The sequence below is a fragment of the Solea solea genome, chromosome 8 (genome assembly GCF_958295425.1).
Source record: "Solea solea chromosome 8, fSolSol10.1, whole genome shotgun sequence".
In the NCBI taxonomy this organism is placed as follows: Eukaryota; Metazoa; Chordata; class Actinopteri; order Pleuronectiformes; family Soleidae; genus Solea; species Solea solea.
In genome coordinates this window covers 24438433-24450595 of record NC_081141.1, presented here as the reverse complement: position 1 = coordinate 24450595, position 12163 = coordinate 24438433, and the positions used below count along the sequence as shown (strand labels likewise).

The 12163-nt window shown below is 44.4% G+C and overlaps 1 protein-coding gene across 1 annotated transcript; it reads left to right on the top strand.

Annotated features, from left to right (window-relative positions):
- The first annotated feature begins 670 nt into the window (after positions 1-670).
- Positions 671-9782, top strand: nr2f1a (nuclear receptor subfamily 2, group F, member 1a). The gene is made up of 3 exons (XM_058635545.1): positions 671-2706; positions 4152-4679; positions 8528-9782. The coding sequence occupies exons 1-3, from the start codon at positions 2274-2276 to the stop codon at positions 8800-8802; spliced, it is 1236 nt and encodes a 411-aa protein (XP_058491528.1). The 5' UTR covers positions 671-2273; the 3' UTR covers positions 8803-9782.
- The last annotated feature ends 2381 nt before the right edge of the window (positions 9783-12163 follow it).

The following is a 12163-nucleotide window of genomic DNA, read 5'->3' as shown; positions in this document are numbered from 1 at the left end:
CGCTAGATGGCAGCGCGATCCAGACATTTTTGAGTTGGAGAGGTGGTGAGGCTGCACAAGCCCCTCACACAAAAAGAGCCGGAATCCCCATGCAAATTCCCCGCAACTTCACATGATTTTGAATTACTGTCATTATTAAGACATAATGTGACACCAGCTCAGTGATTGTGCAGACTGCAGGACCTTGGTAATTATTGAATATTGCTTATTGCTCCGTCTATTTATAGAGGTTTCCGGCCGCTGGCACGACACGCCGTTTGTACAACACGCTCGCTTCATGCATCAGTCTTCCCATTGACATTTTTCCTCCCTTTTATAAGCGCCTTTAAACTAAATTGTAAGTTTTAATCAGCGAGACTGTGCCGATTACAGACAAGGGTTTACCGCAATGCGCATGCCAAAGACGGAACAACGTGTGGAAATGTAAATCCGCTCCAAAGCGAATAATGACACACGTTCGTGCTATAATAAAGATAGTGGACGCAGGCAAACCATTTTGAAAGTTTGAGGAATATCTGTGTCAGAGTGGCTGTTTCACCGCTGCGCACAGTTTTTTGGTTTATTTGTCGTGCGTAAAAACCTTTGCCCCCCCACACCCTCCCCTCTTTGCCTTTACCCCGCTTTTTCAGCTATTCTATCCAGGGTTTCTTCCTCTTTTTGGTGACAATAGACGGCCCATACTAATCAGGTTTCAAAGTAAATAGCAGCGCGGGGCGAGCTCAATGTAAATTGTGCCTGTCAGAGCCCCCACAGCCCCTCCAGTCGTGGATGGCAACACTACAAGAAATGTCCGTTCCCTGCTGTACGCGCTCACAGTGGCTTCAGCTCTGAGTCTGCATGGAAATCTCGGATTTACCCTCAAAAAACCAGGAGACTGAATCCATCCAGCGGCTGTGAGACGCTTCCATCACTCATCGCCGCAACTGTTTCTGCATCAGCTGCTTATTTTTGAATGGATCTCCTCGCCTCTATCTCTGGCTTATTTCAAGATAGCGATTCCTAAAAAAAAAAATAAAAAAGAGAGAGAAAGAAAGGGTTGTGGGGAAATCTACAACGCATTCGGACAGCGACTGGACACCGAGTGGGAATCTGTGATGACTGCACATTTAATGACTTTTCAGGAAACAATTATATTTTTTGAGACGCGAACACGAGACTCTGTGGCTTATCGGCATGGACATTTTTTGCAGTGAATGAACGGAGGGGCACTAACCAATAGAGAAGCAGAGAGGGCTTGGCTATAACCTTAGCCTCCCATTTTCTCTCTCTCTCTCGCTCGCTCTCCCTCTATCACCCCCCTCTCCTCCTCTCCTCCTCCTCTATGCGGGGCTCTGGCCAGTCAGTCGCCTTTGATTATCAGTCTCCAGCAGCCCCTCTCTTGGCTCCTTGACATGAGCACCATATAAGGCGCAGCGATCTCCATAGAAACGTGTCAGTTTCAATAGTAGTGTCAAAGTTCACTATATACAGACATTCGCGCAGATCCCCCGTTTCGGAAACATTGCTCTGCTGGTCCTCCCGTTTAAGCGCATTCATTTTTTGGGTCTCTCCTTCTTCTTGCATATTCTATTAGTTGTTGGTGTTTTTTCCTCCTCTTCTTCTATTTTTTTAATCTTTTTCCTCCTCGTATCTTCATTCCTCCTGCTGGAGAGAGGTGAAACTATACATGGGCACTTCGTTCGGCGACGCGGTTTTCTCTCGCTGCTGCTGGGCGAGATGATGAGGCTTGTTTAAGAATATAGATGTAAAGAAAAAAAAATCCAGCTCTTCAGTTTTTTCCTGCCCTCCTGCGCGAGAGAGACGAAGACGGGAGCGTGAAGGAGCCAGGGGAAGAGAAGAGAAAGGAATTTATCTCCGCAGCACTTTGGATCGCGTGTCTTTCCAGCAAAAGGTTTTTTTTTTACTCGCTCCTGCGTCCATGTGAATCGCTCCTACCTTTTTTTCTCCCTTTGTGGCTATTTTATATCAAGCTGCAATTTGTTACGTCTGGACTCGGGTTTTCCTTCAAGATTAGGGATTCCTGAATGGCTGTCTGCAATTTACCTTGGAACTGGCCTCCCGATACTTGCTTATCCTGATCGGGTGCCGATTCAATCTGCCCTCCTGTATTCTGAATGTATTGATCGCGTTCTTCTAACCCCCCTTGTATGAGATTGCGTGCTCCGATTTGACTTTGCACTGCCCGCTCTTTTGAGATCTATTTTCTATTCTCCGCTGCGCTTCATAAAACACCGGCGACCATTTCGCTTTATAGCACTTTCCGGGGCCGAGATATGGCAATGGTAGTTAGCGTGTGGCGAGATCCGCAGGAAGACGTGGCCGGTGGACCTCCGAGCGGCCCCAACCCAGCAGCGCAGCCGGCGAGGGAGCAGCAGCAGGCGGCGTCGGCGGCGCCGCACACTCCGCAGACCCCCACTCAGCCGGGACCCCCGTCCACACCGGGGACCGCCGGGGAAAAGGGAAGTCAGAATTCTGGACAGAGTCAGCAGCATATTGAATGTGTGGTTTGCGGAGACAAATCGAGCGGCAAACACTATGGCCAGTTCACCTGCGAGGGATGCAAAAGTTTCTTCAAGAGGAGTGTACGGAGGAACTTAACATACTCATGTCGTGCCAATAGGAACTGTCCCATTGACCAGCACCACCGGAATCAGTGCCAATACTGCCGGCTGAAGAAGTGTTTAAAAGTGGGAATGCGCCGGGAAGGTGAATATATATATACAACTCTACGTATACATATGAAAGCGCACACATGATTACGCATCCAAACAGGGCTGCCATGTTGCATTAAGGTCACACAGGCTATATGGCTGGGCTTACTGCAGTCTCCATCCATGTTTTTTTTTCCCCTTCTTCTGAGGGGATGTTTGCATGAATGCTCATATGTGAGAGGGTGAAAGGCCAGCGCTGCGAAAGCAGAGCAGTTGTGCTTGTAAACGGCTGGTCTCGTGAACAAAGCGGCTCGTCGAGCTGACCCTCTGATTTTGTTTTTCCTCTAGTCTAAACGACACCATTATCCGGCAGAGGCATTAGGCACAAAAACAGGCCGATTTTTACGCATTAGATTTTAGAGGAGAAGAGGATAGTGTTGTTAAAGTGTGTGTGTGTGTGTGTGTGTGTACACACAACACACAAAGCTATTAGTCTCTTTTTTGAAGGAGCTCATTAATTTATATACACCGTATAGTATAGTGGGTTTGTACACACATATACTGAGTGTGTGGATGTAAAATGAACACACTACAAACCCCACGTCTCTCTCCTGCTCCCTTTGCTGACTAGACAGCTCACACACACACTGAACAACGCCGCTGAAGTTGTTCATGGCTAATTGTTTTGCCTGCTGTAATACAGGGCCGTGTAACTTTCCCCCCACTAATGTTAGGTGTTTTATTCCAATTTATGCAAACATCCCCTCATTTAAAATCTACAATCTGCACCCTGCACAACCTAAAGCCCATGCATGAATAATACACACTGGCTGCATATTAATATTTAATTTTAATATTAAAACAATAGCTGGGTCCCTGTGAGTCGCAGCTGACCCTTTTTCGCGTGGGCAAAATGTACAAATGTGGCTGCAATTAACAGTAATTATCAGTCATGTTTGTGACATGTGTGTGCACGATAAATAATTATTCAAATAAACAGGAACAAACCAAAAAAAAACGCACAAAGCTAAAGTAATATAAATATGGCAGCACATGCACTGTCAAAATACGCCTCGAAATGTTGATTATGGTAATAGTAATTAGGCAATTTTACTTTGGATATTTGGAGATGTGTTTTACGTGTGATTGTATTTCCATGTTGCACTCAGCCATGTGTTGTGTAGCCTGTTTACCTCAATGCAAATGCAGTCAGTAGCCTGGTAATGTTCAGGGACACAGCAACACATTTGTTTTCATGAGATATTTACGCGTAATGTGTAATCTGTAATATTGTCACGCAAAACGGCAAAAAAAACATTAGTCTGTGTGTTTAGGAAAAGCGTTTACTGAATCCTGCCGTTTTCTCAGTGTAGAGGAGAAGAGAAGAGACACACACACACACTGTAGCTATAGCTTTCTGGACGCTTTGTACTATAACTCATGAACAATGTTTATCAGTCCTGGATGCACATTTCCTCTTTTTCTCTATCTTTTTGTCAGCGGTTCAGCGAGGACGAATGCCGCCAACTCAGCCCAACCCAGGCCAGTACGCGCTGACGAACGGGGACCCTCTGAACGGCCACTGCTATCTGTCCGGATACATCTCGTTATTGCTGCGGGCCGAGCCTTACCCGACGTCCCGGTACGGGAGCCAGTGCATGCAGCCCAACAATATCATGGGCATCGAGAACATCTGCGAGCTGGCTGCTCGTTTGCTCTTCAGCGCCGTGGAGTGGGCGAGGAACATCCCTTTCTTTCCCGACCTGCAGATCACCGACCAGGTGTCCCTTCTCAGGCTGACGTGGAGCGAGTTGTTTGTGCTTAACGCGGCCCAGTGCTCCATGCCTCTGCATGTGGCCCCTCTGCTCGCCGCGGCGGGCCTCCACGCCTCCCCGATGTCCGCGGACCGCGTCGTGGCTTTCATGGATCACATCCGGATCTTCCAGGAGCAAGTGGAGAAGCTTAAGACGCTGCACGTAGACTCGGCAGAGTACAGCTGCCTCAAGGCCATCGTGCTATTTACATCAGGTGGGTGTCCAAACATGTCACACAGGAACATGGGGCCTAGGTTTTTTACACCCGTGTTAGTGGGAGCGAGGCTCGCGGGGGGACGCATGACACCGTGGCATCAAGGATATGGCTTGTCAGCTAAAGCCCGGTCACAAATCTGACTTTACGAGATGTGTGTGTTGCCGGTGGAAGAGCTGTTTTGTCAACAGCTTGCTCCATATCCACTTACACGCATTCCCATGTCAGTTGTAGCCGCAGCATAAGACGTGTAAACAAATCCAGATTGAGTGAGCGCGTCAGGTTTTTTAGATTCTACATAAAAAAAAACAGAAATAGGTAACAAGTGACAATCACGTATATATAAATATGTTCTAAATGTTGACATTAAATTAATTTTTTTCAAGAATTATATTTTGAGTACGCCTGAGTCCAGGCTGACGCTGTGATTTCGCGTCCATAAATTTTGGAACAGGTGTCAAATAATTGAGCGTAAAGATGAAATAGTCCATCAGTGGGTGATATATGACAGCTGATGCGTTTACGAGTGTTGTTGCGTGCTTTTATCCTTGTTTTGCGTGCACAAACACATGTCTTGGAGGGGCAGGAAATAATCCTTAGCAGACTTGAGATCAAAACGCTGATGGGAGTTGATTCATATGTCAGTGCGGCGCTTCTGTAGGAGACTGCAGAGTCTCACATGATGTGTGGAGATGAATCTTTCATGACCTATTAATTTCCTTTAGTTGTATTTTTCTTTTTCTCCGAAGGAGAGTTTCTCCTGAGAAGTCATCAGCAGTCATTTTCAAAACTAGCCTACATTGTTGATAGCTTAATTGATGGCTGACTGGGGCAAGGTCCTAAAGGTCCTCACTTACCCCCGGTGCGTAATTTAGATGCTGTTTTGGAGCTAGTTGTGTACACATGGTGCCATTAGGCCTGTTATGTCAGGGGAGTGTGGTGATGATGGAAGGGAAAGGAGTCTAAATCCACTTACGCACAGGCCCCAAAACTATCTGTGAACTAATCTCAAAGTTTGCAGCCCATTGTCTCAAATTGGGCTCATTACAAAATTCTCTAAAATGGCCACATATAATCTATAATTGGACACTTTTATGATAAAATATTAAGTTTTAGTGGGGTTTTCAAATTCGAATTTATATAGAAATAATCCCCAACCTCAAAAAATCCTAGAAAGCGTCTTAACTCAGTTTTATGTGAGGAGTTGTCACACTTGTCATTTATTATATTTCAGTAATTACTGTTCATTATTTACTTATCCACACCTGCATATGTACATCAACTTAACACTTTTTATATTATATTATATTATATTATATTATATTCAAATGTTACACAGTCATAATATGTGATAATGAGACACAAGATTTTAATTATTTCTAAACTTAATTTCTCACCAAACAGATTTTTCTCCAGCTTCTAAAAACCACCATCAACATTAGTTTCTCCCCCTTTTTTTCTGGCGAATACGACATCACCATATTACTGCAGGTTTTCCTACTCAGTTGAAGGACTTTCTGATTTTATATTTTTAGTTTTCAGGACAACCATAATAACCACTTTCACTCTTGAGGTTTGGCACCGATTGGCTCATTTGAAACGCCAAAATGTTGGATGCACACTTGGAAATAAACGTGCGTTTTTAACACAAATAAAGACGTCTCTTGCCTCTAATGCCGCATTAAAGTAATGTGACAGCCTGTTAGATTCACTTTACTTGTTATTAGCCTGCTCATCCTATAATGTTTCCTCGTGCACTGACATATTTGACCATATTTTCCTTTTGCACAGTAACTCAACCGAGATTACCCGGCGAAACTCCATACGCGCATTAAGGTTAACTCCATGTTTCCTGACACATCCTTGAGTTTTCAAACGCTACAACGTGGTGTTGGGCTATTACAAAATCACGTGGCACTTTGCCAAACAACGGCGTGGATTGTTTGCTTTTAATAACGCGGAGCTTGTCAGTATTTTCATGCATAAATAATGATGGCCATGCAGGCTCAACCATCTCACCACAGTGCAGGATCACTGTCTTCCAAACATTTACTCCTTCTCTCTCCACGTGTGCACGGTTGCAGAGTGTGTGTTCGCAGCGAACTCAACCACAGAAATAGTCGTTTTTGCAAATCTGGAAGCTATCTGTTCTCGTGTCCCAGTCTGTTGAGGGGTTGCTGGGTTGCAGGGTTGCAGGCCTTGTGGAGAAATATCCTGACACATATGCACTCAACTGTAGCCTCTGTAGTCTTAAATCTCTGCGTCACAAAAAGAAGAAATCCCCCAAACTGAATTCACCCCCAAACACTATTGCATTGATTGCTGTAGATTTAAAAAAGGAAAAAAAATAGGGACACTCAGCGTTAATCCACAGGGGGATTTGCATATACGTGGGGCACTGACCGGCCGCAGAGGTCACACTAAATCACCCCGAGATTGCAAGCGTTGCCCCCGGGGTTCATAAGGTTATTGTGTCTGGCCATAGTGAGTTATAGCAGCGAGGAATCGCGAATAGGCTTAAAAGCATGTGTCCGTTGTTTTAATGTAGTATAGTGCTTGGAAAACTAAGGCTGCCTGTCTTGTTTAGTCTGTATAGAGACACACAGGTCAATACAGAATCTCTTAAGGACAAACAGCAGCAGCAGCAGCAGCAGCAGCAGCACAGGCTCCATGTGGGACCATACACGCCAGAGGTTATGCTGCCTGCCTTTACAGCACTTTATTAGCACTAGAACACGCATGCTTGAGTTATGTGGAAAACAGGCTGAAGCGCAGTAATGCAGCAACAAAACCGCTTGTTTATGCTTTTGTCTATAGTGAAGCGTGGCTGCACATATAACCCACTGGTGAGCGACCAAAAACACGCGCGCTGTTTGCGCACACGCAGGGGCACATTCTCTGACATTTTATGTCGCCTGTTCCGCGTGACTATTGACTTCACCTCCGCTAATAAATGTGATTGCTTCCAGCGGCCTGTCCTATAGGCTCCATCAGTGCAAAAAAAAAACAAAAAAAAAACAGGCCAAGTCTGGTCTATGGAGAGAAGAGCAGCGAAATGACTTAACAGCTTACTGCAAGAATAATTAGGTCACATTACATCCAGTGCAATTTCAGATTCATCAGTGCCGTTTATGTTTCCTTATACTTGAAAAATCCCCAGAGTCCAGACATGCAGAGCAGCGGCCTGTGGGCCTGCAGTGTCCCTTTTGTCGCCTTCTCTTTGCCCCCACACTCCTTCCTCCATTCCGTCGCTGTCTTCGTTACATTTAGCTCCACATTCTTGTTGACTGTTGTAAGAGCAGTCATACAAACACAGATATCTTGCTCGCTGTTTATTCTGCATGACAGTCCCCACTGGCTCAGGCAGGAGTGTGACGTAGCATGTTTGGGCAGCGTGTTTGTTCATTCCACTTTGTCAATAACACGTGAAGGCTGATGCTGAATGATAACCACAGAGTTCTCTGGAGGAAATACATACATTTGGAATGTCTGGTGTCTAAAGTGTGCACTTTAGTGGGGCTGGACAAAAAAAAAAGTCACCACGTGATTTTTTTGTATTTCATGTTAATCCATCAGGCGTGACGTATAAATTATTTATAATAACATTATATAACAAACACTACTATTTATGCTATGTGTGTGTACATATGTAACCCAGGAGGGTGATTTATTTTTTTATACAAACAACACAAAGATCATAATGTGGAAGTCTGCATGCTTAAATCCTGAAGTCTTCATATCAGATTCATGTACTTTTCCACAGCATGCACTTCCTTGGGGGCTTATAGAGACACGATGATTCCTAACCACAGTGTTTTCTGCTGTGTGTCTGTGTGTGTTTGTCTCAGACGCTTGCGGCCTGTCAGACGCTGCTCACATCGAGAGCCTACAGGAGAAATCCCAGTGCGCCCTGGAGGAGTACGTGAGGAGCCAGTACCCGAACCAGCCCAGCCGCTTTGGGAAGCTCCTGCTGCGGCTGCCCTCTCTGCGCACCGTCTCCTCATCGGTAATCGAGCAGCTGTTCTTCGTCCGCTTGGTAGGTAAAACTCCTATTGAAACCCTCATCAGGGATATGCTATTATCCGGGAGCAGCTTCAACTGGCCTTACATGTCCATCCAATGATCCTTATATGAAAGTGGAAAAAAAAGAGAGAGGGGAAAAAAAGGACCAAAATTCAGCAGCCCTCGCCCCATCCTCCTCCAAGAAGACTATATATAGGACCTTTTCTGAGAAACTTGGAAGACATTACTTTTTTCTGTCTTCTGGGACTGTGATGGAATACATTATGTACAGAAAAATATCGGATCTGGACTTTACACCTGTGTAAATCCACCCTCATCTTCAAGAACAATACTCTTCATTTTGTAAAATACTAGTCTTTATTTTCTTTTTTTTTTGTAAAAAAATACAAATAAAATGAAAAACATCATATGCGCAGTAAGAAAAAAAAAAGAATCAAGACTTAGCGGGAAAATAATGTTTCCAAGCAATTATAAGAATTTGTCCTGTGTCTATGTACCTCTCTGTTTTGTATTTTTTCTGGTTCTAAACCAGGGTTTCTGTGATTCTATACTAATAATTTTTTGATATAACCTTTTGCTTCTTATAATGAGTGCGATATATGTTGTCGAAGCTATGTTCTCCAAGAATTAAAATTGAAGTGAGAATTTAAAAACAGAAAAATAAAGGAAATTTAGACGAATAAGAAAACAGTCTAATCGCTATGACAATATCACCGCTGATGGTTGAACTTTTTCCCCTAATTGAAAACAATGGACCTGCAACAGCAGCAAACTGACCTCCAGGACATTTTTAACTGGACGTCTGGGGCGCCTTTTCCCCGGACCCCTGAATGCGCGTGGAAGTCGATCATCAGTCAAAGAGGAGAGACATGAAAATCAAAAGCACTTTTAATATATCATTTCAAATACAATTTTTTTGTTTGTTTCGTCTTGAAATTTTTTTTTTCAATTGTTTCTTGAATTTTATTGGTTGTTGCCTTCAATTTGCTTACTCCATGATACAGCTTTTTTTGCAGAAGGGTCGGTTGATGAAGTTGTGTGATGGTGACTGTACTATTAAAAAAAGAAATAGGCAACCGATGTCTCATTCTCAAGCATTTTCCTGGAAGCACTTGTCATAAAATACTCGGGCTGATTTTTTTTTTTTTTTTTTTTTTTTAAACACACACATTTGAGGGTTGAATCTGAGAGTACTGAGGCAGCAATTCTGCACTGACGCACATATAATTCTGTTTACCTCGGTTACACGCAGCAGTGGGGAGAAGAAGAAAAAAACTTGGTGGTACACGACATTAGTGTGATAATTACACAATACCTGAAGACACAACTGCATAACTGCGAGCACAAAGCAGGTGAGGGAGGCTGTGAGAAGGAAGCTACATCACTGAGCCAGTCTGCCACTGCCAGCCTGTTAGCGCATTAATGTTTCATATTTTTCCCAGACAGCAAAGGGGAAGCCTTTTGCGCGCCACACACACTGCGATCCACCTCTGTATCCTACCACCTCCTGCATGTGGCTTAATCAAGGTGATTCTCTGCACAAAACAAACAATATCTCTCCCTCTCTCCCTCCTCCTCCTCTTCTCCTCCCTCCCCTCTTTCTCCTCTCCAAAAAAACACTGCCTTGATAGTGCATACATGGCTCAGTATTGATGTGGGCGTCGTTTGGCAAAAGGGTTAGGCACCGCTGCAAAGCTGCTGTGATATGCGTGATCAATCTGGAAAATGTATTTTACAGCATGTAAGCCAGTCGATAGGAACACACCGAGTGTGATGCATTGTGTGGGAATGGAGAGGGGGAAGGAGTGAGGGGGGGTGTATAAGGAGGCAGTGCAGACACAACTGAGGGAGGGGGGGTAACACACGTGTGTGTGTGTGTGTGTGTGTGTGTGTGTGTGTGTGTGTGTGTGTGTGTGTGTGTGTGTGTGTATGAGAGGGAGAAAGAGATGTGGCCTTGGTTTGCCTGATACATTTAGAGTGTAACGAGCACATCGATAAGTCCTCAATGTGTCAGATGGGTTACGTGGAGTTTCTGTCCTTGCGATGCTCTCTCTGTCTGTCGCTCTGTGTGTGTGTGTGTGCGTGTGTGTGTGCGCGCGCGTTTTTGTCTCCGAAATGACGCAGGAAGCCCAGTAATGGAGTCACATCTATGTCGTTTTTTTACGTACACTCTCACCTACATAGTGACAAAGTGGAAGGCGTTACATATACAGTATATATATATGTATATGAAAGAGGGGAGATGTGGTGTTTTCTTTGGTGTGACAGTGGTTGAATTTGCCTTGTTAGTCCCCATCCTCATCCTCATCCTCCTCCTCATCCTCCTCATCATCCTCAGACGTGTTGCTTGTGTGAGCTGCCATATTGCCCACATCTTCATCTGCTGACTGGCAGCAGCAGTGATGATGGACAGGAGGAGGAGGAGGAGGACAGAAGAGGAGAGGAGAGGAGAGGAACTGCATGTAAGGGCCTGGGTTTCATAACGCCATATTTGTTATCTGACTTATAAGACTGTGTGGGGGAGGGGGAAATCCCTGCTACATTGGTCTTGTATTGGCTGTGTTGCTCAAAAAGGCTGCTACAGTATTTAAGTATTCATTAGTTGGAATGATGCTGTATAGGTTGTCCTCGGATGCTCTCGGTGTCTCAGGAGAACAGGTTTTTACTCTCATGATTAATGTCTGTCCAGACATATTGTGCCTGTTAGATTCCCCCCCTCCACCTCCCCTCGACCAAGTCTGTAGCTCTGGGTCAGTTGTCAGGGCTGTTGCTCACCGCACAGACATGAAAGTGACATTTCTTCAGGTTGGATCGTTGTTTATTGTGGAGATAATCCTCCCACATGCAGCCGCAGGTCAGGTGAAGAAGAAATGCACCTTTTAAAAAAAAAAAAAAAAAAAAAAAAAAAAAACACGAGGGGGCTCTCCCCACCCTTTCCCCGCCTCATACTGGAGGCAAAACGATGTTGAAACAAACTTCAATAAAAAAAACTGAAACTGAAAATAAATGGACACATGTAACCATCACAGTAGACAATTAGTGGAGCTCGGGGATTATTTGGCGCGTTTCTTTTCCTTTGGAATAATCCAAATGGTCTGTTTCCTGGACAGCATGTGGGAATAAATGTTTGGTGTTTTTTTCTGTTCGTAAGAGAATGGATATGGCGTCACCATGGCCATCACGGAATAGGTCATTTTAGTTTTGTGTAGACTAAACTGTTTGCTGGGTTATTAAACGCAGCGTTCAGCTGCTTGTTTTCCACATAATGTATTCTAAATCCCTCCAGAGTGACTATCTTTTATCCTCTCGCTGAGAGGAGCATTCTGTTGTACAATTGTTACACTACGGGCTATATAAAGCAACAGTTCAAAAAAACAGATGAAATTTGTGGCATGTGTTTCTAATTAACGTCTCTGTGCAGGCGATACGAGCAAAAACACGCGGACTTAAAGGAAAAAAAA

What these genes read in the sequence shown, in the direction of transcription:
- nr2f1a (XM_058635545.1), top strand. Translation starts at nt 2,274, where the DNA reads ATGGCAATGGTAGTTAGCGTGTGGCGAGATCCGCAGGAAGACGTGGCC. An exon ending in AGTGGGAATGCGCCGGGAAG is followed by an intron (nt 2,707 to 4,151) that starts GTGAATATATAT and finishes TCTTTTTGTCAG; the next exon opens with CGGTTCAGCGAGGACGAATG. An exon ending in CATCGTGCTATTTACATCAG is followed by an intron (nt 4,680 to 8,527) that starts GTGGGTGTCCAA and finishes TGTTTGTCTCAG; the next exon opens with ACGCTTGCGGCCTGTCAGAC.